Source organism: Oryctolagus cuniculus, chromosome 3 (assembly GCF_964237555.1).
Source record: "Oryctolagus cuniculus chromosome 3, mOryCun1.1, whole genome shotgun sequence".
NCBI lineage: Eukaryota > Metazoa > Chordata > Mammalia > Lagomorpha > Leporidae > Oryctolagus > Oryctolagus cuniculus.
In genome coordinates this window covers 102,072,282-102,096,049 of record NC_091434.1, presented here as the reverse complement: position 1 = coordinate 102,096,049, position 23,768 = coordinate 102,072,282, and the positions used below count along the sequence as shown (strand labels likewise).

The 23,768-nt window shown below is 36.4% G+C and overlaps 1 protein-coding gene across 9 annotated transcripts in view; it reads right to left on the bottom strand.

Annotated features, from left to right (window-relative positions):
- LRP1B (LDL receptor related protein 1B) overlaps nt 1-23,768 on the bottom strand; it is a 2,140,503-nt gene that overhangs the window by 548,420 nt on the left and 1,568,315 nt on the right. For all 9 annotated transcript variants that reach the window (XR_007920674.2, XM_051849575.2, XM_051849574.2 and 6 more), the window contains 4 exons: nt 4,059-4,185; nt 3,773-3,924; nt 3,353-3,477; nt 484-855 (listed from right to left, as the gene is read on the bottom strand). Coding sequence is in view for 8 of the 9 variants with exons in the window: in XM_051849575.2 (XP_051705535.2) it covers nt 484-855; nt 3,353-3,477; nt 3,773-3,924; nt 4,059-4,185 (776 nt within the window). In the remaining variant the exon portion in view is untranslated. The remainder of the gene's footprint in view (nt 1-483; nt 856-3,352; nt 3,478-3,772; nt 3,925-4,058; nt 4,186-23,768) is intronic.

The window sequence follows — 23,768 nt, the reverse complement described above, 5'->3', positions numbered from 1 at the left end:
CATTAAAAACATTAGATTACTTCTATAATAACATTTTCTCATCATACTACTACAATTAAGTACATGTATGTATACATACACACACACAAAATAATTTGACTTTTATTGAGAAATACAACTAACTGAATATTATTAGCCAGATAATCTTAAATATTCAATTTAATTCACTGGAAGAAAATCAATTAAATAGTTTATAATGAAAAATTATCTTCCATGAATTTTAATGCACTTATTTTTAGAAACATTATGAAGAAAAATTAAAATTTCTATGATTGTAAGTCAATATCACAATATGCATGCTGTATATGCTAGCAGTTGGTAGATACTTTGACATCTGGATTGGGGGTGTCTGAAGACATATTCACATGCACTACTGAATATAAACGCTAGGGAAATGTAGTTGCTACACGCATTGACCACTATTTCTGTTGTAATCCAAGTGAGACTCATCTCCACCAAACTACTTAATAAAATTGTACTTACTTTCAACAATTATTCGTCTGTCTTCCCAGTTATCTTTAATAAGCTGTATATTTCCAAAGTGGGCATCGCTGTAAAAGATTCGGTTAGTGCCTTTTCTTCTTTGCTTATAGTCAAAAGCCAAAGCTATGACATTCTTGAAATAATGTGGATTCTCATATGGTCTTATTGGAGAATTTAAATTGGTTTCATCAGAAAGATGTATACTTTTTAATATTGTTCTCCCTGAATAGAGCAAATAGCCTTCATGCCTGAGGCAAGTAACTCCATCCTCCGCCAAATATCCATGGGCACAAGCGCAAGTTCTTCGAGAATGTCCTCGATAAAGGCAGAGTTGCTTGCAGCCACCATTGTCCTTGGCACAAACATTAGTTCCTAAGGAAAAGATACACATACACAGACAAACACACACATACACACACACACAGGGTTATGTTTTTCTTTTTTTTATATGCTTTAATTTATAGAAATACAAAAAATACATTGCTGAATATTCTAATTTTTATTCTTAATTTAGTGACTCATCAATAAATAAAAAGCACTATCAAGTACTGATTTCTTTTTAAATCACAGTGGCTTAAAATCTTAGATTTCTTACTTGAAAATTCATTTTCTTCTGCTTTCCTCACTATTCAAATAAAAGCATTAAAATTTTCTCTTAGTCAATTAAACATATAAGTACTTTGTAACTTGATACAGATATTACAATAGGTTTTATATATTTCAATTTTTGGCACAAGTACCTGAATCACTCAAAATAGGAACTGATTTCAACAAGAGAAACACACACACACACACACACACACACACAAAGACTGCTTTAAACTCTGTGTTTTTGAAGTATTTAATTCACAAAGAAATTTGTGGCCCAATGTGCATAGCCTCTAAACCAGTTGGGGATAAAATTTTAGTACACGTTTGAATGAAGGTATAATATGTTTTTTAAGAATTTTTCATCCAGGACTGGCAATGTGGCACAGCGGGTTAAGCAACTGCTTGTGACAACAGCCATCCAATATCAGAGTACTGATAGGAGTCCCAGCTACTGCGCTTCCAGCCCAGCTCCCTGCTAATGCAGCTGGGAGTAAGAAGATGATGTCCCAAGTAAGACCCCTCCAACCCTTGGGAGATCAGGATGAGGTGTTTAGTTCCTGGTATAGGGTTGGCTAACATCTGGTTGTTGCATCTTTTTGGGGACCACTAGATCAAATATCTTTTTCTCTGTCGCTCCTTCTCTATCAATCTGCTTTCAAATAAATTTTTTAAAAAAGTCTTTTTTGGGAGAGGATTCCTTTTTTTAAGATGACCACATTTTTTTTTATTTTTTAAATTTTGTTTAATGAATACAACTTCATGCATGTAATATACACAGATTTGGGAACATGATGTTTTTTTCCCTCCCACCTCCCTCTTACCCATACTTCTACCATTTTTCCTCCTCCCTCTTCCTTTCCCATTGTTATTTTTTTTTACAGAGATCAATTTTCAGTTAATTTTTATACACATAAAATAACCCTACACTAGGTAGAGGGTTCATTAATTAGTATAAACAAACAAACAAAAAAAGAATTTCCTATTGGTTAAGTTTTGTTTGGATCTGTTATTGTCTCTGAAAGTTTTATGTCTCTCTATAATGAATTACAATTTCTTTCACTGATTGTAAATCATATCAGCTTCATAATACATGTATTAAGGAAATTACGACTTCAGAAGCATCTCATACTAAAAGCATCATCTTTTAGAGCCTGAACAAATTGGTATTTTAATGGGTAAACCAACATAACAATTTCAGCTGCTTTTTACTTTTTCAGATGTTAATCACGTCTTTTTTGTCAAATGTTTATTGAGTTTTTCTGTATTACTTAGTGCAAGCCTATAAAAAAGACAAGGAAAATATGTAAAATGCCCTTGTCCATGTGCTATCATGTACAAGTATGATCTATCATAAATTATTTTTTAATCTGCTTATTTATTTATTTGAAAGACAAAGCAATACTTGGGAGGATGAGAGAGAGAAACAGAGAGGAGAGAGAGAGATAGAGAGAGAGAGAGAGAGAGATCCTTCTGTTGGTTTACTCCCCAAATTCCTACAATAGCCAGGTCTGGACCCGGCCAAAGCCAGGAGCCTGGACCTCAAACCAGGTATCCCACATGGGTAGCAGGGGCCCAAGTACCTGGGCCATCTTCTGCTGCTTTCCCAGGTTCAGTAGTAGGGAGCTGGATCAGAAAATGAGCAGCTGGGACTCAAACTGGTGCTAAGATGTTGAATGTTGGCATCTCAAGCAGAATCTTAACCTACTGTGCCACAATGTGGGCCCCTGTGCATTCATTTTAATGGATATTATATTTATATGACATCCATAAGAAATTAGAAGGTTAAAATATAAAGTTTTCTGCACCAAACTAAATGTATCATTTTAATTCCATTTTCAGAAAATTTTAAATTACCCTTATATGAGATTTTATCCATTACTTAGGTTTGACAAATGTTTAAAAATAAAAGAAAGAGAGGAAAATAAGATAAAACCGACATCCCTTGGTCTCTGTAGATGATTAGTTCCAGGATCCTCATTAGGTACCAGAATACCCAGTTGCTTCTGTCTCTTATATAAAATGATATAATTGAGGTATTTGCTCAATATAAACCTATATCTTCCCCTATACTTTCTATCATCTCCAGGTTGCTTATAATATTTAATAAAATGTAAATGCTATGTTCACTCATTATTAAAATAATTTGAAATATGGCAAGAAAAAAGGCTGTCCAAGTTCAGTACAATTTTTTGAATAGTTTGTATACAAAGTTTACTGAATGTGTGGAACATATAGGTGCAAACAACTGCTTATCATAAATTCCTTTAAGAATGCTGACCTTTCTCTCTTACTCGATTAAAGACTTTCACCTCCTTCAAGTTGACTCCAAGCCCAGTCCTCATGGTTACCATTTCTGTGGCGTCATTCTTGTGGCCCCTTCTGACAGACCCATTAGCATGTGCTCTGCCAAGAAGTTGAACATACATGATCAGCAGTCTTCAACAACTTAAAACAAACTGTCATTTAAGTTAAAGATAACGAGTAACCCATGGGAAGGGAAAGAAAGCCACTATAGTCTGTGATATTGAAATGCTTCGAGTCTGGACTAGCAAGAGAGCTGCCTCTTCTGCGTAAATTGCATGGCTTTGTGAGATCCTTCCTTTGACCTTGCTAAGGAATGACTAAATCTACAAGGGTAAAGCAACCGGCACGGAGAGAACAGTCTGAGACTCAAATACTTATGAAAAAAATAAATTACCTGTCAGACCAGTAGATGTAAGCCCCAAAGACTGCCACTGAAAACATATCCACATTGCTCCCTGACAGCACCATCTCACGATTCCCTCCAGTCTCAAGGTCAATTCTTTCTATCTTGTCTGTGCGAGCATCACACCAGTACAATTTGTTTTCCTAAAGATCGATTGAAAAGTAATATTACAACCTGGTTTTGATTGCTTTATTAAAGAAATAAGGGAACACTAAAAGTAGACTAATGCAAGTTGGCAGTTAATTCATTTTGAAAACTTAAAAGAAATCCAACAGACCTCATAGTCAATGGAGATGCCATTTGGCCATGCTATCCCCATGCTTACAAGGACAACCTTCTCTGAGCCATCTAAGCGAGCCTTTCCAATGCACGGCATCTGTCCCCATTCAGTCCAGAACAAGAAGCTGAAATTAAATTGTTGGTTTATAGTAATATGCAGATAAACACAAAAAGTATTAACAGCAATAACACCGACACTAACAGAACAATAATACACACCAGGAATTAATTTATAAATGTATTTATTTTTGCATTCAAATATCTTCATTGTGAAAAATGCTTAGCCAGCAATTGCAATCATGAGAATGGATTCAAACCCTACCAAAATACCTTATGTACATTCTATTCCCTGCTGAAAGGCTCCTCTCCAACCTTTTTGCGTACTGTGCTCCTATTTGTCATATCTCCCACATTTCCTACAAGAAGCATTCTGTGTCCTCCCAGGTGACTGCACCATATACTAAGTGTCTTTACATGGACTAGAGTGAAAATTTATACTGATATTTCTTTATATTGTTATATATTATTAATATTTTTGCCCATGGTAGAATGTAAATTCAGTCAGAACTGGGCTTTTTTCTCATTTTATTCACTATTACAGCTACAAGAATAGATAATTAGAAAATTTCAAAAATTCAAGTGGTAGAAAAACATTGATCTATGAATGTACATATGAATGCATCACAGTTTTCAATTCTCTCCCTGTGGTTGCTGAACGTTAATTATTATAAATTATATAAATTATGTGAAGCAAACTTAAAACATGTTTCATACAAAAGCAGATATTTTTATTTTTGTAATCTCATAAAGCAAAGTGTAATGTAGGAGAAAATAAAATATAAAAAGAAAATATGGGTTATGCCAAAATAAATCAAGTCAAAAAATAAAAAGTAAAATAAATGGAATATACATAGTTTAAGTATTTATTCATTTATTTATCCAATAAATGTGACATTTATATATTAAACAGAAATCCATGCTATTAAATATTATTCATTCTTTAATTGGAAGTGATATCCATGGAAGCTTTTATATAAATATCAGTAGTACCAATGACTAGAGTTTAGAAAAATATATTAAACATATTCATTTGTTTAACAAAAATGGCTGTGCACTCTATGCACCTTTGAATACATATGTATGAGTGACTAGACACACAAGAGACAGTGAAACTGCACAGATAGAAACTGAAGACTTGCAGTCGTATTTTGTATATATAATCAACGGAGTCATTATTGTGCTATTAGAAAAGATTTATAAGCTATGTAGAAATGTTGTATTCTCTTGATGCATATTGTTTTAATAGTTGATATTTTTCCAAAAATGCTTTATAAAATTAATTGTATAACCAGACAGAAAAGAGGTGAGGCTAGAATTTCAATTTTATTAGCCCTGAAGATAATTTCATTCATATTGATAATCTCTGTAAATTAGAAAGAGAAAACATAGAAGCAAGAAATGCACCTAATATTTTATTGGTAAGATCATATTATAGAAAGCACAGAAATCTATAATTATATCAATGTCAATATTTCTAAGATCTACAGATAATCTTTTAGGATTAAAATATTGTTTTAAATAACTACTAGATAAGATTTATGACTGAATTTAAACTTTTTAAGGACAAATTATGTTTAAATGTCAGGGAATGTTTTACAGTGAAGAAAGCACTTTGGAAACTAGCATGCACACGTGCTTAGTTACTCAGTCTCATTCTTATCATGTACTTTTGACATGCTAAAAGGTTCAAATATGGAAGGAAATGTGCACAAACTTTTGCTTAAGAGTAACTTGCTTTCAAATGTTCTAAATAAGTAACAAAATATTATTTTGAGTAATATAGAAAAGCCATTTCACCTATGTAGCCCTAATTCTCATAGCTATTCAAATTAAGACTTCATAACCGCATGGTCAATATAGGGACAAGCCAAGAACCACACGCAGGCTTCACTAAGCCAGGTCAGCACCGCTTCCTCTAAAGCGTGCTGACTTACCAAATAGAAAGAAAACACAGCAACAGTTTGTTATGTGAAGTGTTATTTGTTCCTCAGCTATAAGAAATGCAAAAAGAAATTTCTGTACTTACATACACAAAAGAAAACATGAAAAAGATCTTATTACTGAGAAACACATCTCTCGTTTTCTAGATAGTCCTACCTTAGTCGTTTTAAATTTGTAATACTTTCATGAAAGGAGGCTTCCATCAGTAGACATGTCAACACAATTATGCTTAAAAGTTATTCTACATATTTTTATTTCCATGATTAATCTTTATTTACTTAAAATGCGAAGGGGGAGAGAGATTTTCTATTCTCAGGTTCACTCTTCAAGTGACCACTACAGAGAAGTTCTATCCATGCTGGAACCAATTGCACAGGACTCAGTGTAGGTCTCCCATACGTGTGGCAGGAACCCAAGTACATGAGTTTTTACTTGCGGCCTCACAGGGTACACAGTAGCAAGAAACTGGAAGCATACGGGAGGTAGGTCTTGAAACCTAGCATTGTGATGTTTTTGGTTTTGTTTTTATTGCTTAAGATTACTTTTGCTATCTGGAGTCTCTTGTGTTTCCATGTGAATTTTTAAAAAGGATTTATTGACTTATTTTGAAAATCAGAGTTACAGAGAGAGAGGGAGAGAGATGGAGAAAGAGAGAGAGAAGAAAACAGAGATCTCTTCCATATGCTGGTCACTCCCCAGATGGCCATGATAGTCAGTGCTTGGTGAGGCCAAAGCCAGGAGCCAGGACCTTCATCCAGGTCTCCCATGTGGGTGATGGGCCCAAGCACCTTCGTCATCTGTCGTTGCTTTTCCCAGGCCATTAGCATGGATATATATTGAAAATGGAGCAGCTGGAACTTGAACCTATGCTTATATGAGATGCCAGTATTGTAGGCTGCACATTTACCTGCTGTATCAAAATGCCACCCACTCCGTAAGAATTTTAGGATCATTTTTTCTAGATCTGAGCTGAATGTCATAGGTATTTTGATTTGGATTACACTGAGTCTGTAAATTGGTTTGGTTATTATGAATATTTTATACTAATTTTTCCTATCCACAAGCATGGTAGATTTTTCTATTTTTTTGTATTGTCTAGTTCTTTCTAATTGTTATTGTATGTATCTTCTACATCCTTAGATAAATTTATTCCAATATAAATTTATATATTGTGAATGGAATTGATATTAAAAGTTCTTTCTAAGCCAGGGCATTGTCTGTATATATGAAAGTAATTGATTTTTGTGTATTGATTTTATTTCCCACAACTTTACCAAACTCTGATGACTTCCAATAATCTCTTAGAGGAACCTTTTGGCTTCCTTATGTATAGGATCATGTCATGTGCAAACAGGGGTAATTTGACTTCCTCCTTTCCAATCTCTATCCCTCTAATACATTTAATATATCACATTAATATATTTTTCTTGCTTAATGACTGGCTAAGACTTCAGGAACTATACTGAATAGTAATAGTGAGAGTAGGCATCCTTGTATGGTTATAGATCTCAGTGGAAATGTTTCCAGCTTTTCTCCATTCAATATGATTCCAGTTGTGGTTTCATCATATAATGCCTTGATTGTGTTGAGGTATGGTCCTTCTATACCATACAGGGCTATTAAATTCAAAACAATCTGGTATGGGTAGAAAAATAGACATGTGTACTCATTATAGCATTAAGTCTCAATGTACAGCACATTAAGGACAGAGATCCTACATGAGGAGTAAGTGCACAGTGACTCCTGTTGTTGACTTTACAAATTGACACTCTTGTTTATGGCATCAGTAATCAACCTAGGCTCTTGTCATGAGCTGCCAAGGCCATGGAAGCCCCTTGAGTTCACCGACTCTTATCTTGTTCAGACAAGGTCATAGTCAAAGTGGAGGTTCTCTCCTCCCTTCAGAGAAAGGTACCTCCTTTGAAGACCTGTTCTTTCCACTGGGATCTCACTCACAGAGATCTTTCATTTAGGTTTTTTTTTTTTTTTTTTTTTTTTTTTGCCAGAGTGTCTTGGCTTTCTATGCCTGAAATACTCTCATGGGCTTTACAGCCAGATTGGAATGCCTTTAGGGCTGATTCTGAGGCCAGAGTGCTGTTTAGGACATCCGCCATTCTATGAGTCTGCTGAGTATCTTGCTTCCCATGTTGGATCACTCTCCCCTTTATTTATTCTATCGGTTAGTGTTAGCAGGTACTAGACTTGTTTATGTGCTCCCTTTGACTCTTAGTCCTTTGATTATGATCAATTGTGAACAGAAATTGATCACTTTGACTAGTGAGATGGCATTGGTACATGCCACCTTGATGGGATTGAATTGGAGTCCCCTGGTATGTTTCTAACTCTACCATTTGGGGCAAGTCAGCTTGAGCATGTCCCAAATTGTACATCTCTTCCCTCTCTTATTCCCACTCTTATGTTTAACAGGGATCACATTTCAGTTAAATTTCAGCACTTAAGAATAACTGTGTATTAATTACAGAATTAAACCAGTCATATTAAGTAGAACAGACAAAAAAAAAAAACTACTAAGAGGGATAATGTATTAAGTTGTTCATTAACAGTCAGGGCTATGCTGATCAAGTCACCATTTCTCATAGTGTCCATTTCACTTCAACAGGTTTCCTTTTTTGTGTTCAGTCAGTTGTCATCGATCAGGGACGATCAGTAACGAGTACTCAAACAGTATATTTCACTTTGTGTTTCTATGGGGGTGCAAACTGTTGAAATCTTTACTTAATGTATACTAAACTGATCTTCTGTAAAAAAAAAAAAAAAGAAGAAGAAGAAGAAGAAGAAATTATCAATTCCCAACTTGACTCTCACTGGAATTAAACATGAAAATAGGTCTGATCTGATTTCATCATCATTTAAAAAATCATCTATTATTTTTCACTTTATGTTTCTGTGTGGTAGCAAACTGTTGAAATCTTTACTTAATGTATGCTAAACTGATCTTCTGTATATAAAGGGAATCGAAAATGAATCCTCATGTGAATGGAAGTGGAGAGGGAGTGGGAAAGGGGAGGGTAGTGGGTGGGAGGGACGTTTTGGGGGGGAAGCCATTGTAATCCATAAGCCGTACTTTGGAAATTTATATTCATTAAATAAAAGTTAAAAAAGGGCCGGCGCCGTGGCTCAATAGGCTAATCCTCCACCTTGCGGCGCCAGCACACCGGGTTCTAGTCCCGGTTGGGGCGCCGGATTCTGTCCCGGTTGCCCCTCTTCCAGGCCAGCTCTCTGCTATGGCCAGGGAGTGCAGTGGAGGATGGCCCAGGTGCTTGGGCCCTGCACCCCATGGGAGACCAGGAAAAGCACCTGGATCCTGGCTCCTGCCATCGGATCAGCGCGGTGCGCCGGCTGCAGCGGCGGCCATTGGAGGGTGAACCAACGGCAAAGGAAGACCTTTCTCTCTGTCTCTCTCTCTCACTGTCCACTCTGCCTGTCAAAAAAAAAAAAAAAAAAAGTTAAAAAAAAAGAAATAGAAAACATAAAAAAAAGACCTAGCCTTAAAAACAAAATTAAAGAAGAATATAACTCAGAGATACAAATAAGAATTGAATTTTCAAGTTGGGAGAAATCATTATTAATCTGTTGCCTTTCTAGGGCCTCCAGATGGGTAGGCAGAAAAATCTGGGGTCTTGTAACTAAGCAGTCTCATGCTGGTGTGTTACTAACCGGATATCCTCACAGGCTGCTCTGATCCTGTGCTGGGCTGGGCATCGTGACACTTGGTTCCTTTTGTGTGTTCCTCATTCTCACCCCTACTGTTTGAACTCACTGTGCACAGTCACCTGCCCTTCTCTATATTCTTTGTTCTTTCTGAATCCTAGCTCAGAATCTCTAGGCTGGTGGTTTCTATCTATCTACACTGGTTTTTTTCCCCTCCTTGCTTTGTCAATCATCTCTCAAATTAAAGGTGATCTCCTCTAAAAAGTTTTCCTTGGGTGAGCATGTGGCATACTGGTTATGCCACTACTTGGGATGCCAACATCCCACATCAGAGTAACTGGGTGTGAGTCCTGGTTTCACATCTGATTATAGCCTTGTGCTAATGTGCACCGTGGAAGGCAACAGATTGTGGCCCAAAGAGTTCAATCACTGCCACCCACATAGAAGACTTAGATTCTCTTCAGTGCTCCTGACTTCATCCTGTCCCAGTCCTGGCTACTGCAGATATATAGAAAGTGAACCAGTGAATGGGAGATCTCCCTCTCTCTCTCTCCCTCTCTTTCTCTCTCTCTCTCAAATATATACAATAATAAATTAATTAATAAATGTTAAAAAAAATAGACATGTGGGCCAATGGAATAGAAAGAACCCCCAGAAATTAACTCTCTCATCTACAACCAACTAACCTTTGACAAACAAGCTAAAATCACTCCCTGGAGTGAAAGCAGAGCATCTTAGAATTAGCACCTTGAGGTCCTTTGGGATTTATAAACCAAATGTTAGGAAAGAGCACTTTTTATGCTTGTAAAACAGCAGTGAGAAGCATCATTTAAGATAATAATTTATCTAAATAACTTTAATGAATATATTCTTAATATCTAAACATGCTTTTAAGCGATAGAAATCTTTTGTTGCCCGCTTTTGATATCCCATGGAAGTGAAGATTCAGTAATGGAATTACTATTGATTTTGTGTCTCTATTTGAGACCAAACTTCGCAGTTATGAAGTATGTATTGGATTGTATGATATGGTCAAGAAAATTGACTTTAGAGTGTTTTCTTGATAAATCTAACACTGAAAAATAGTGTCCCACATCCAAAAATTTTCAAAATTATCAAAAATCAAATGTTATGCTATATAACTGAATTTTTCCAGGATAGTAAATTACAATATTTGTTGAGCTAAAGTGAAAAATTCCTTACTTACATAAACTTGCCAGAATCAGAATTTAGAAAAATAATGTTTAACTCTTACCTCAGAATCAGCCCTAAAGGCCTTCTGGTCTATCTGAAAAACCAATTAGAGCGGGTCAGGAATGGAAAGTCAAAACACTGTGGCCAAGTGCCCTGCATGAAGGACTTCTGTGGGTGAGACCCCAACAGAAAGAAGTGATCAGCAAAGCAGCATGTACTTTTCTCTGAAGGAAGGAGAGAACTTCCACTTTGCTTGTGTCCTTGTCCAAATGCTGTAGGAGTCTGTAGATTCAAAAGGCTTCCATAGCCTAAGCAGATCATGTCAAGAGCCTTAGGTGATCACTGACCTCGTACGTAAGAGTGTTAACTTCTAAATAATAGGAGTCACTGTGCACTTACATCCCATGCAAGACCTCCCATGCAAGAGTTGGATTATGAGAGTTAATAGTAAAACTTGATCACAAAGATTTACCTTGCTTTAATGTATTAAGTGAAAGACATTATCTATGTATCATAAGCTTCAGTAATGCCTAAGTGCTCACAAAAGATGCACCATTCTTGAGTTCTTCTCCAAAGTTAACTCCATCAAAAATATAGATAGATAAGCCAAAGCTCAGAAAGTTTTACTTTTATTGAATTAAAAAAATTTTTCTTTTCTTATTGTGAAAACAATCCTGTTGGTGTTCTATTGCACAGTAGGGTAATAATAATTAACAATAACATACTATGTTCTTTTAAATAGCTAGAAGTAAGATTCTTGAATGTTCACACTACAAAAACCTTAAATATATGAAGTGATGGATGCTAATTATCCTAATAAGATCATTAAAATGTATGTATGTATCAAAATATTACACTGTACCCCATAAATATGTACAATTACTATTTGTCAATAAATAAAAAATAAATAAAATAAAAAATAAAAATAATGCTTAAAATTGACTTTCAAAAGTGGTTTGAAGAATTACAGAAAAACTGTCAGATATCACACAAAGATCTCTACTGTCTTATTCAATCTCTTAATTTTGGTCAGGAAAAGGGTGCAATGAATACCTGAGTCAATTTCCTGGACTAGAATGACAGAAAAAAGATCACATTGGGTAACACTGGCATTCCCAAGGGCATAGCATGAACTTACTGGATTCTAAGAATTTATTGTTTTTATCATATGTCAATTACACAGCTATCAGAATTAATTTCATGGGCAATTATGCTTGTAAAGAAAACAGCCACTTTCTGTCACAATTAGATATATCTAAGCTAAAAACATATATTGCAATTAATATATATGTCCTCAAATAAATTCAAAGAACTTATTCTTGAGAAACAAAACTAGCATTGATATCAGAAGTCTGAATTTGGTGAGGGAAGAATAAAGATGCATGGGGAAGAAAGAGAAGAGTGACATGTCCAAACCTCCAAAAGGGTTGCAGTATTAACTGGGATTCTAGCACTCCATGTATATGAACAGCAGTGATAAGTAAGTAAATTGAAGCAATTATTTTCCTTCAATTTAAGAATTTCTATCTGTAAAACTGATTTCCTGAAGCTTATAATTTAGTTGTTTTGTTTGTTTGTTTGTTTGTTTGTTTTTTTACAATAAGCTTGACATTTCTTCTTTGTCCTTTGCCTTCCCTCAGTGAGGATGACTTGGATGCCTCATCAAAGAAGCTAAAGAAAATCTGAGGCCATCCAAATGTTCCCTGCCAGCCTAAAAATGAAGATCATATAGCCCCTTGTCTGGGCAGCTGACTACCTCCAGATAAGAATCAAGACTATCACTGTGTCCTCTCTTAAGGAGAGCACCAGGAGATTATACCTGAAAGATGACAAAGAAACACAACTGCAGCTAGCTTTATATGACCAGGAGCTTTTCATCTGAGAAGAAACTATTTGCAATTTTCAATTTCCTAGCAGATACACTGGTATTATTTAATATTCATAATAACTGAATCCCTTAGACACCACATGTCTATATCTCCATTTTCAAGGCACAAGCAAAGCCATTTAATATTATAAAAGTTGGAACCTGAATTGACATTCTTCCTCCCTCATGAGGTGTAAAACAAATGTACAGCTTTCTCTATTCCTATGAGGATTTCTTTACATTTTCTTTTTCTTTATTTATGTGTAATTTGTTTTGAGAAAGTATTACATGACAATATTGATTCACTGTTTAAGTCCTAAAAGTATTATCATTGCTTTAAAAAGTTTGTAAATAAAAAATCAAATACAGATAGGAGAGCACCGTGCTAAAAAAAAGAGTATAGAAACACTATGCTCTGAAAGACACATTTTGTTGGTGATATTCATTGCAAATTGCTTTTCAAAATTAAGTTTCATCTATTTGTTACTTGAGAGAACAGAGAATTGCAATCACTGGCTCACTCTCAACATGCTGCTTCACTCTGAAAATGTCCATAACTAACAGAGTAGGGGCAGATGGAAGCTGAGACCCAGGAATTCAGTCCAAGTCTCTCACGTTGGTAGCAGGGTCCCAACCACTTCAGCCTTGACCTGCTTTCTCCCAGAGTGTGCATTAGCAGGAAGCTAGAATCAAGAGCAAAGCCAGGATTCAAATTCAGGAACTATGGCATGAGATAGCCAGTTTTTCACTTAGAGATAATGTACTACGAGGAGTTTACTACATTTTTCATCATCATAATGTGATTTCCTACAATTTTTTGTTGGTGATAAAAAATTATGTTTCAGCATACAAAAAACTGTTACATTTAAATTTTCCTAAAAGGGAACAATGCTTAAGCAAAAAAAAAAAAAAAAAAAAAAAGAAGAAGAAGAAGAAAAGTCAAAGGAGGTAAGAAAATGATTTTCAAAACTGAACTAAATGCATACATGATTTGTTCTTTGCATTTGGATTTGGCTACATTTTAAAAGACCTCAAGTCTTCATTGTTCAAAAACAGGCTTTATGCTCACTTTTCAAAGGACATTTATAACTTGGATTCAGCTAATTTACTCCATTATGGCTCACCTTTTCCCTTGGCAACACCACCTGCCATGTTTAAGTACAAAGAGAATATTAAAATGCTATACTGTATTCTTGTAGTATGAATTTTGACACAGATGTCTATGTAATATTGCTTGGAAATCAATGTTCAAATAATTTTACACAGACTTCATCTTTAAGAGTTTTCTCTGATCTCAAGTCAAAAAACATGTAGACAAGCATATGGAGATTTACTACAAATATTTCCCAAGCACTGAAATATTCCCTCAATTAAGTTTAAATTAAAATAGGCATGCTGGCTTTTAACTACAAACATGATAATGTAGTTAACTATGAGTCTTAACTCACATTTAAGGAATGCTTTTCAGAAGTGAAGATAAATAATATTGAAATATTTCTTCCTATGTCAAAGCAAGTAGTGTAAAGCCCTGGCCTCTTGAAAGCGAAAGGAAGACTTCGTCAAAAGAACAAGTTAAAGATGAAAGAATTGAAGGGCATGGTAATTGCATGTGAGGTATCTGAAAAAGAGATGCCACTGTATGCGGAAGAAAAGTGGGCAAGACATTTCAAACAAGAAAAAGGAAGAACCTCTCTCTTTGTGTGTACTTACTCATTCACAACCTGAATTGACACATAACGTTTTCTCATTCCATCACATCATCACTCTATCGCTATTACCCACCCAATTTTTTAAATTGCTTTATCACTGACTGATGCATTCCCTAGTTTACCCCTCAATGGCTAATACACTTAGGAACTTTATGACACATGTTGATGATGCTGTAAATATCTCAGTTCACAGTTGCTCATTTTTTATTGTTCCTGGGACCTGTATCTCTTTTCTGTGTCTGCCTCACATAAGACAGACCATGCATTAACCCTAATTGCCAAATGAAAATAGTCTACTTCCAATTTTACTGATTCTGAAATCATCCTCTTTTATAGAGAAGTCTTTATCTTTTATGGTTGTTGAACTTTATCTCTCTGCACTTATTCTAGTCTCCTGCTCCTCGTTTCGCATGGTTCTATCACTAACTTCCAAGCCTCACATATTGACTCCTAACTCACAAGTAGCCCCTTACAACTGCCAATTTTGTGTTCTCTCACAAGTGCTGAGAGCCAGAATTCTGGGAATGTTACAATTCCACAGGGTGGCCCTTATCCAATGGATGACTTTGAAAGCCTGAAAACCAAGTTCCCTTGATTTGAGGTGAAATTTAAACTCCAGATTTCCCCCAAAAAATCAGTCAGAGTCCTGGAGTTTGCTCAAATGGAACACTTCTGAAGCTCTTCTTTCTAATAACACTTCTTTCATTTCTTGAAGTGAATTTTCATTACAAGATTTGCTGCTACAACACTTAAAGTAAAGCACAAATCTTGTCTGTCTGCTTTCTAATATTCTTCCAATTTCATCTTGTTGCTTTTTCCTTGTCAAAGTGTCACCTATACTCCCTGGAGTTTGTCTCCTCCTGGCACTAATTTTTACCCTCTTCCTATCTACCAGCTTCTTCCCTATGACTATGTGCAGGACCCCTCATTCACATATGAAGAAAACTCTCCCATACAATACTATCTTCTCTTCTTACTCCCTAGTCTTATCTCTTTTCCTTCACTGGTTGAATTTCTGTCAATGTAGTCTATACATGCAAGCTATACTCCCTGACCATCTTTTTCCTTTATATTTGACTTCTGACTATAGCAGCCTCCTCAAATTGATAACAAGAAATATCTGATCACCAATTGCGTGTTTTGTTCTGTTTTTCTCTTTTCTGACCCTTTTGTAGCACGCTCTCTTCCTAAAATTCTCTTCTCTTTACCCTTCCATGATACAGCAACTTTCTGAGGACTCAAAACCAATCAATCTCTCTGTTCACATTTTTCTTTCTCCCTCCCTCAATCATCTCTCTTCCTAACCAGAAACATTCTTCATGTTTATCCATAGATATCCTTTCCCTATGCTCTTTCTTGGATGACCTCACCTTTTATCATGGTTTACTCTAGCGTCTGTCTGAACTCTGTTGGAATATGTAAGAAGTGACATTATAGTTCTCCAACTACTGATTCCTCTATGCTTCACTGAGTGTCTGTTTTCCACACTGCTGTTTTAGGAAAAAAAATAAATTCTCTGTCAGTTATCATTGAATGAACAGTATACCATTCTTAATTAAGATTTATTTTCAAAGAGAAAACACTAAATCTTTCTAAATACAATCTTAAATCTCACATGCATTTTAAAATTATCTTCCCTTCCTCAAATTGTGACCTGTTTTCTCTTGAAATGGGAAGTATATTGGAAAAGGAAGAGAATTACTAAAATCACTAAGAATTCTACAATGTCAATAAACTTATCATACTTCTGATCTCACCTTACAACAGTTGTTTGGGGACAAAGAAAAAGCTTAGGAGAAAGAGGACAGAGCTGATTTGATTCCACTTGTAAACTCGAGATGGTGTCAGCACAGCAATTTCTTTAAAAAGTAAGGAACTCTTATGTCTATTTTATTGCTGCAAGTTATTGTCCAGTCACATCATCTACATGTGTGTCCTAAGCTGTAGTGTTGTTAATGGCCTTTGCTTTACCACTACCAATTCTTGGATTATGCTATTTTTCTTCATATATATCCTTGTTTCATTTCAGATACCTCATTCTCTTTCAAGACTCCTCCACAAGGCCTGTACTAATCATTACTATTGCTGAAACTATCCCCACCTGAAATACCTCTCTAGTCATATGCTATCACTGTTTTTCTTTAAATACAAGGTAACTTTTAGTAGCTACATGAAAATCTGTCCCTTCCACATCAGATTTGGATGTGACGTTTGAAATAGATGCATTAGTTTTTCCATGCTTGAAAATTAATCTTCACAAAATGAGACAATTTCTATAACTGAAATTTTATACTTGATCACACCTGTGCTTTAAACAAAACTTCACTGTGAAGAGATACCATCTTATTCATGTAATCATACTTCACAGTGTGTACCAGTGCGTTTCATCTGCACTAGTATTTTGTCAAGATGTACTGAATTGGAGGCTGAAGAGGTCAAGGAGGGATGATGACATGTTCTGGTTCATAGTACCTAGCACTCAACAAACATTCATTGACTAAATGGACTAAAAAAGTGGAGGACATGAAGGTTCCCTTGCCCAATTCTTTCAATACCATAGAGAAAAGTAGATATAGTTAAATGCTAAGATGGATGTGGAAAAAGAGATACTTGAGGAAAAAAAGGTTTCAACAAGAAATGAAAAAAGATAATGACAGACTAACAAGCAGCAGCAAGAGGCTTGTTAAGCTGAATCTATAATAGGCCAGGCCCAAGAAGGTCTGTACAAACAAATGCAGTGTTGGGCTTCTTGCAGATGTGATGGGTTGAAATTCTTATTAGAAAAAACTAAACATGTCCTTCTCATGTATCTATGGAATTATGTGACACTGAATTATATATGATTCTGAGATTAGAATAACTATTCACCATCAATAAATTGATTGAACTTACATATAAATCTGAGGGTGGAGCCAAGATGGCGGAATAGTGAGGGCGCACACCGACAGTCCGGGAAAAGATAGTTTAATAAAAGTGGAGTTACGGTAGCCTCAGGAAAAGGATCAGGGAAAAACTGCAGAGGAAACTCTTCCGGATCTAGTGGCTGTAACTCGGAGGCCCTAGGGGGAAAGCAAGGTCGCCCACCGCATGGAAGCTGAGCCACGGGAGCCGCCAGGGCCACCAGACCCGCTGGACCCACTGGAGCCGCAGAGTCTGCGCGCCAGCGCCAGAAGGGGAGGTGAGCTAAAAACCTCTCGGTAACCGGAGACATTGGCGGGGAAAGGCAGAAAAAGCCTGCAGAGAACAAGGCCTGAAACCCCATTGGGGAAAGTTCACCAGGCTGGCTGGAGGAGAGAAAAAATCGAATAAATAAGGGGAACCTGCATGGACCTTTAGCCTCTCTCTCCACTCACCTTACAAAGCCCAGCAAGACAAAGAGCAGGTGCCATTTTACATAAGTAAAGTAAAGCAGCACACGCCATTTTGCATATGTAAAGCAGGTGTCTCTCATTAGCCAAGCAGAAAAACCTGACTCTGGTAAGCAAACGAATACCCACTGGCCAGATTTCATACATCAACTACTCTCAATTTCACTCAGCTGAGTGGAATTACTTCCCAACTGAGTCAAAAAAAGAAAAAAAAAAAAAAAAAGAAAAAAGAGAGCGACAGCGAGCAAGAGAACAATTGGGGTGAATCACCTTTGGCACACCCTTAACCTTGTAGAACCAGAGCTCTCTGGCCACACCCATCACAGCCTCTAAGGATCCATCAAAAGCAGACAGTCCTCTTAATCTAGAGTCACAGTATAACGAGAAAAAAACCAAAGAATATCTCCAATATGACAAATGCAAAAGCCGAGGTAACAAGAACAAGGAAGACACTATGACACCCCCAAATGAACTTACATATAAATCTATAATTATATATTAATGATTATCAACTATAATTTAAATGAATTTTTAGAACACCATCATCTATGGAGGAAAATTTGTTATTTCAAGTTTTCAGTTATGGTCTGGACAAATTCAACTGAGTCTTGAGTTTTAGTCTTGGACTTAAATAACATTATAACCCCTTCCCTAGTCTTAATATGCAGTGACTTGCAGGGTAGGCAAGAGACCATACATGACAAATCCATTACAACTCAAGACATTGTTATAAACCTCCATACCCAGTGTTTTTCCAGTACTTTATCCTATTATTTGTTCTATTTTGCACTTACATCTTTAATTTTTAACTTATTATTATCATTTTAATTTGAAACTCTTAAAATTATTTTCTCCTATGTTTTATATTTTTGTTTATTAAGTTCTATAATATTTAATACCATATATGCATGCATATTATAGGCAAAACATATATGCATATAGTTTAGATATGATTTGAGTGTGTTGCCCACAGTCTCAGGTGCTGGAAGCTTGGTCCCAAGTATAGCAAGCTTTAGTGGTGGATCCTTAAGAGCTGGGGCCTAGTGGAAGGTAAACATGTCATCCAAGCTTCACCCTAGGAAGGAATTAATGCTGGTCTTGTGTAGTAAGTTATTGAGAGAGTGAGTGGGTGTAATTTCTCCATTTTGTCTAGCTTCCTGTCTGGCCTTGTGACTCCTTCCTTTCACAAGTGCTTCCACCACGATGGTATTCACCATATTGCAGTGTTGTCAGAAGGCCTTTTCCAAGAACAAGCAACTAGGTCCTCCTGATTTTAGATTTCAGCTTCCAAAGCCATGAACTACATAAACCTCCTTATTTTACACATTACTCAGTCTCAGGTATTTAGTTATAATAAAGAAAACAAAATAGTACATACACACATAGAGAATAGCAAATATTTGGAATCTAGAAAAACCCAACTCTCCTATATCTCAGCTTGAGAGTAATATGTTTGAAATTTCCAATTGTTTCCTTTTCTGTTAAATAAAAAAAAAAACACTCCAGGTTTAATGTAAGCTTTTAAACACAGGTAAGGGGGTTCTCCTGTTTTGAGCAATATGACATGATATAAGCTACTTATATTTCAGAAGGAATATCATTCTATTTATTAGATGAAGAACAGCTTACAGGAGCACAAGAGTAGAAAATACCAACCCACAGCTCAGCAGTTCTGGCAACAGATGATTTTGGCTAAGGTTTTGGTGGTAGCAATGAAAATTATTAAAGGTAGGGAAAGTATGAATGCATTTTGAATTCCATTGTAATAGGATTTCCTAACATATTTTTGAAAGAGAGAGACAAAGAAAAAGACACCAAAGAAAATAGCAGATGATTTGTCTAAGCAACTGTCAGAATAGAATTGTCATGAATTATGAAGAAGTTATAATTGTAAATGAATATTCAGTGTAATTTGGGTCATATTAAAGCTGTAATTCTAAAGGACCATGTTCCAGTTATCTATAGTTGTATAACAAACTACAACAAACTTAGAGGTTTAAAGTAATAACAATTTATTTGCTCAGGAATTTTTAATTTGAGCAGAGTTTGAGAGGTAGGACTCATCGCTTCTACACATCAACCATAGTGGCAACAATGTTGGAGTGATATAAGAGTTAGCAAACAGTAGGGAAGACAGACTATCCTAAAAGGCCAGTACAAGCTGCTGTGTCTTGCACATGTGTGACTAGGGGATTTTACATAAGGGTGTGTGATTAGGAGATTTTACATGAGGGATAAATCCAAGATCCCCACTGACTTTGAATCTGGCCTGGAGGATTGGCCATGTGCAGGGCACCAACTCAAGTATGTTTGATGCTCCCCTCCCCTCTATGTCACTGGCAGCTAAACTCAAACTGCCAAGGTGGAACTCCAACAGGCAGCTGGCTCTGGGAACGCCTCAGTTGAGAATGGATCCCTGCTCCCTGTGACTGTGAGATCCTTGCATGCTATGACTATGGGAATTCTGTGATTGCACAACAGGACATGGAGTGTAGCTGGGTCTCTGAGCAATCACTGTTTCTGGCTTCAGAGGCTCAGAATTCCCTGAGTGCATGAGATGGTCATTGCAGAGGGTTCTGTATTCAAACTGAGGATGGCAGAGACTCATTGTGTGGTTCTTGTGAATGTGTGTGTGGTGTATATAGCCACTGTGTACTAGCCCTGGACAGTCATCACTTTGGCAGAGAGGCAGTGAGGTAGTGATCACACAAGCAGACATAATCATATCATCCCCCCTACTGTCAACAGGGGAGATCTACCATGCCCAACATGGTTGTCACCCTGGATTCTTGTACCATACCCAAGGACTGACCAAAGCTCCATCAACCCTCCCAGAACATGCCTATGAATATTCATTGAAGGAGCACAGACTTTCCACTAAGCCACAGAGGCATATTTCAAATATGAATTCCATCAGAGGAGAAAACCAACAAGTATTCCCACAAATGCCTAAAAATAAACATAGAAACACAAGAAACATGAACAAGGAACATATTATTCCCTCAAAGGGATTGAAGAAATTCCTGAAAAGTAATTCAAAAGAATGATCACAGGGTTACTCAAAAGCAACGAGAAACAAATTCCTAAGTTAAAGGAATCTATCCATGACATGGATTAAAAAAAATCTCCTGTAAGATACATATTGAAGAGAAATCACCCTGAAATATTAGAAATGAAGAATTAAATATGTCAAATAAGAAATACAGTGGAAAGCCTTAACAATAGACAATCAACAAAGATGCATGATGGAAAGTGAAATGATAGAAAAAAGATATTCAGTGTTAACAGAAAGCAAAAATTATCAGGCATAGGCATCCTAATAGCAGACAAAATAGACTTTATCACAAAAACTGTTAAGAGACAAAGAAGGGCACTATGAAATGATTAAGAGATCAATTCAACAGAAAGATGTGACTAAAATAAATGTATATTCACCCAATGTAAGGGAACATGGCTATTTAAAACAAATTTACATTCATCAAAGGGAGGCATAGACTCCAATACAATAGGGATGGGGAACTTCAACACCATATTTTCATTAATGGACAGATCAACTAGAAAGAAAATAAACAAAGAAACAACAGAGCTAAACGACCCTATGACCAAATGGACCTAAATGATATCTACAGAACACTTCATCACACAGTTACAGAATAAGCATCCTTCTAATCTGTTTAAGGAACATTCTCTAGGCAAAAAGCAAGTCTCAGCAAATTAAAAAAAAATCTGAAATCAAAACAGTCATCTTTTCTGACCACTACGGAATGTCATTGGAAATTGAAAACTGAAGAATCTCTCGAAAATATGCAAACACACAAATAATACGCTCCTGAATGAATAGTGAGCCATAAAAGAAATCAAAAGGGAAATAAAAAATTCCCTGAAATGAGTGAAGACAATAATACAATATATCAAAACTTATGGGATACAGAAAAGCAGTGTTAAGAGGGACATATATATCAATTAATTCCTTCATTAAAAAACGGAAAAAAAAATTCTACATCAATACATTGGAAGGTCACCAATAAATTAGCTACAAATACACATCAAGGACCTAGAAAACCAACAACAATCTAAACACCAAAATAGTAGGAAGAAATAAATAGTTAAAATTAGAGAATAAACAAAATTGAAACAAAAAACTATATAAAGGATCAATAAAATGAAACTATTCCTGGCCAGCGCTATAGCTCACTAGGCTAATCTTCCACCTGTGGTGCCGGCATACCAGGTTCTAGTCCTGGTCAGGGTGACAGATTCTGTCCCGGTTGCCCCTCTTCCAGGCCAGCTCTCTGCTATGGCCCGGGAGTACAGTGGAGGATGGCCCAAGTGCTTGGGCCCTGCAACCGCATGGGAGACCAGGAGAAGCACCTGGCTCCTGCTGGATCAGCACGGTGCGCCGGCCGCAGCGCACTGGCTGCGGCGGCCATTGGAGGGCCGCCATTGGGGCAAAAGGAAGACCTTTCTCTCTGTCTCTCTCTCTCACTGTCCACTCTGCCTGTCAAAAAAAAAAAAAAAAAGAAACTATTCCTATTAGGAATAATGATTTTTTTTTCTTTTTCTTCTTGATTTGTTGAAGTTTTTACTTAATGGAGAGTTAAGCTCATTGTTATAAAATAAACCAAAAATATGTCATTGTAAAAATTATAAGAACGAGAAAAGAAGGTGGAGGGAGGATGGGAGTGTGGTCAGGAGATATGCTCCTTAATCTCTATAAATGAAATACCTGAAATTTATTCACCTGATATAAATATTTTAAAAATAGAGTTAGGGACGGGCATCATTTCAAGGTTTACCTGTTTGTTCAACATGCTTGGCAATTTGTACTGGTTGTCTGCTAGGCCTTTAGCTACGAAACTTGGTTGGAGTAACCACTTGTGTCTTCTTTGTAGGGCTGCTTGGCTTCCTCACAGAAGAATAACTGGTTTCTTGGACCATTCCAAGATAATCAGATTGATGTTTTATTTATTTTAATGATGTGCCAAAAGTTACATCACATCAGATGCACTAATATCTCAGGTTTGGTCAGATTCAAGGGTGTGGAAAAAGGGTTCAATATGAATTCTGGTAAATTTTAATGTCTCCTTATTTTAAAAATGCCTTTGAAACACCAAACATTGCAATCACCATGAAAAATGCAATCTGGCACAGGTTTCTAAATGAAAATGTTCAATATGAAAAATGACTTAAAAATGTAGGGTTCAGGAGTGAGGTCATGTCTAGTTATATACATTGCAGAGCCCTTAACATTTAGATAAAATGAGATCAGAATAGTGCCAATTGGTTTTCTTTAGCTTCATAATGTCTCTTTGAAAAAAATCTATCTCCTAAAGAGCAACCTAGAACTAGAAACAGTTAATTTAGACACCCAGGGTACAAGGTAAATTCAAAAATTTGTGGAAAAAAATTGGAGTTAAAAGTTTATTTTGGTATAAAAAATATCCGCAGGAGCAGACCTTTAATCTAGCAGTTAAGCTCTGTGTATCTCACATCAAAGTTCCTGGGTTTGTTTCTTGACTCAAGTCCCTGAAGGCAGCTTTCTGCTAAAACAGTCCCTGGGAGGCAGCAGTGATGGCCCAAATGATCTGGTTCCTGACACAAATTTGGGAGACCTAGATTTAGCTGCTGGCTCCAAGCTTTGGACTCAGCGATGTTCTAGCCATTATGGTCATTTGCCAAACAAGTAGGAGAGTTCTGTCATTCTCTCTCTCTCTGTCCTTTCTCTCTCTCTGTCTCTCTGTCTCTGTCTCTCTCCTCCTTTCCCCTTTGATATATAAAACTTACTACTTGTTCAATTCTTTATTTAGTGGAGGATTAAGTTTGTGATTATAAAGTCAATTGAATGTCTGTCATTCTGGGGCCAGGGCTGTGGCATAGTGGATAAAAACTGCTGCCTG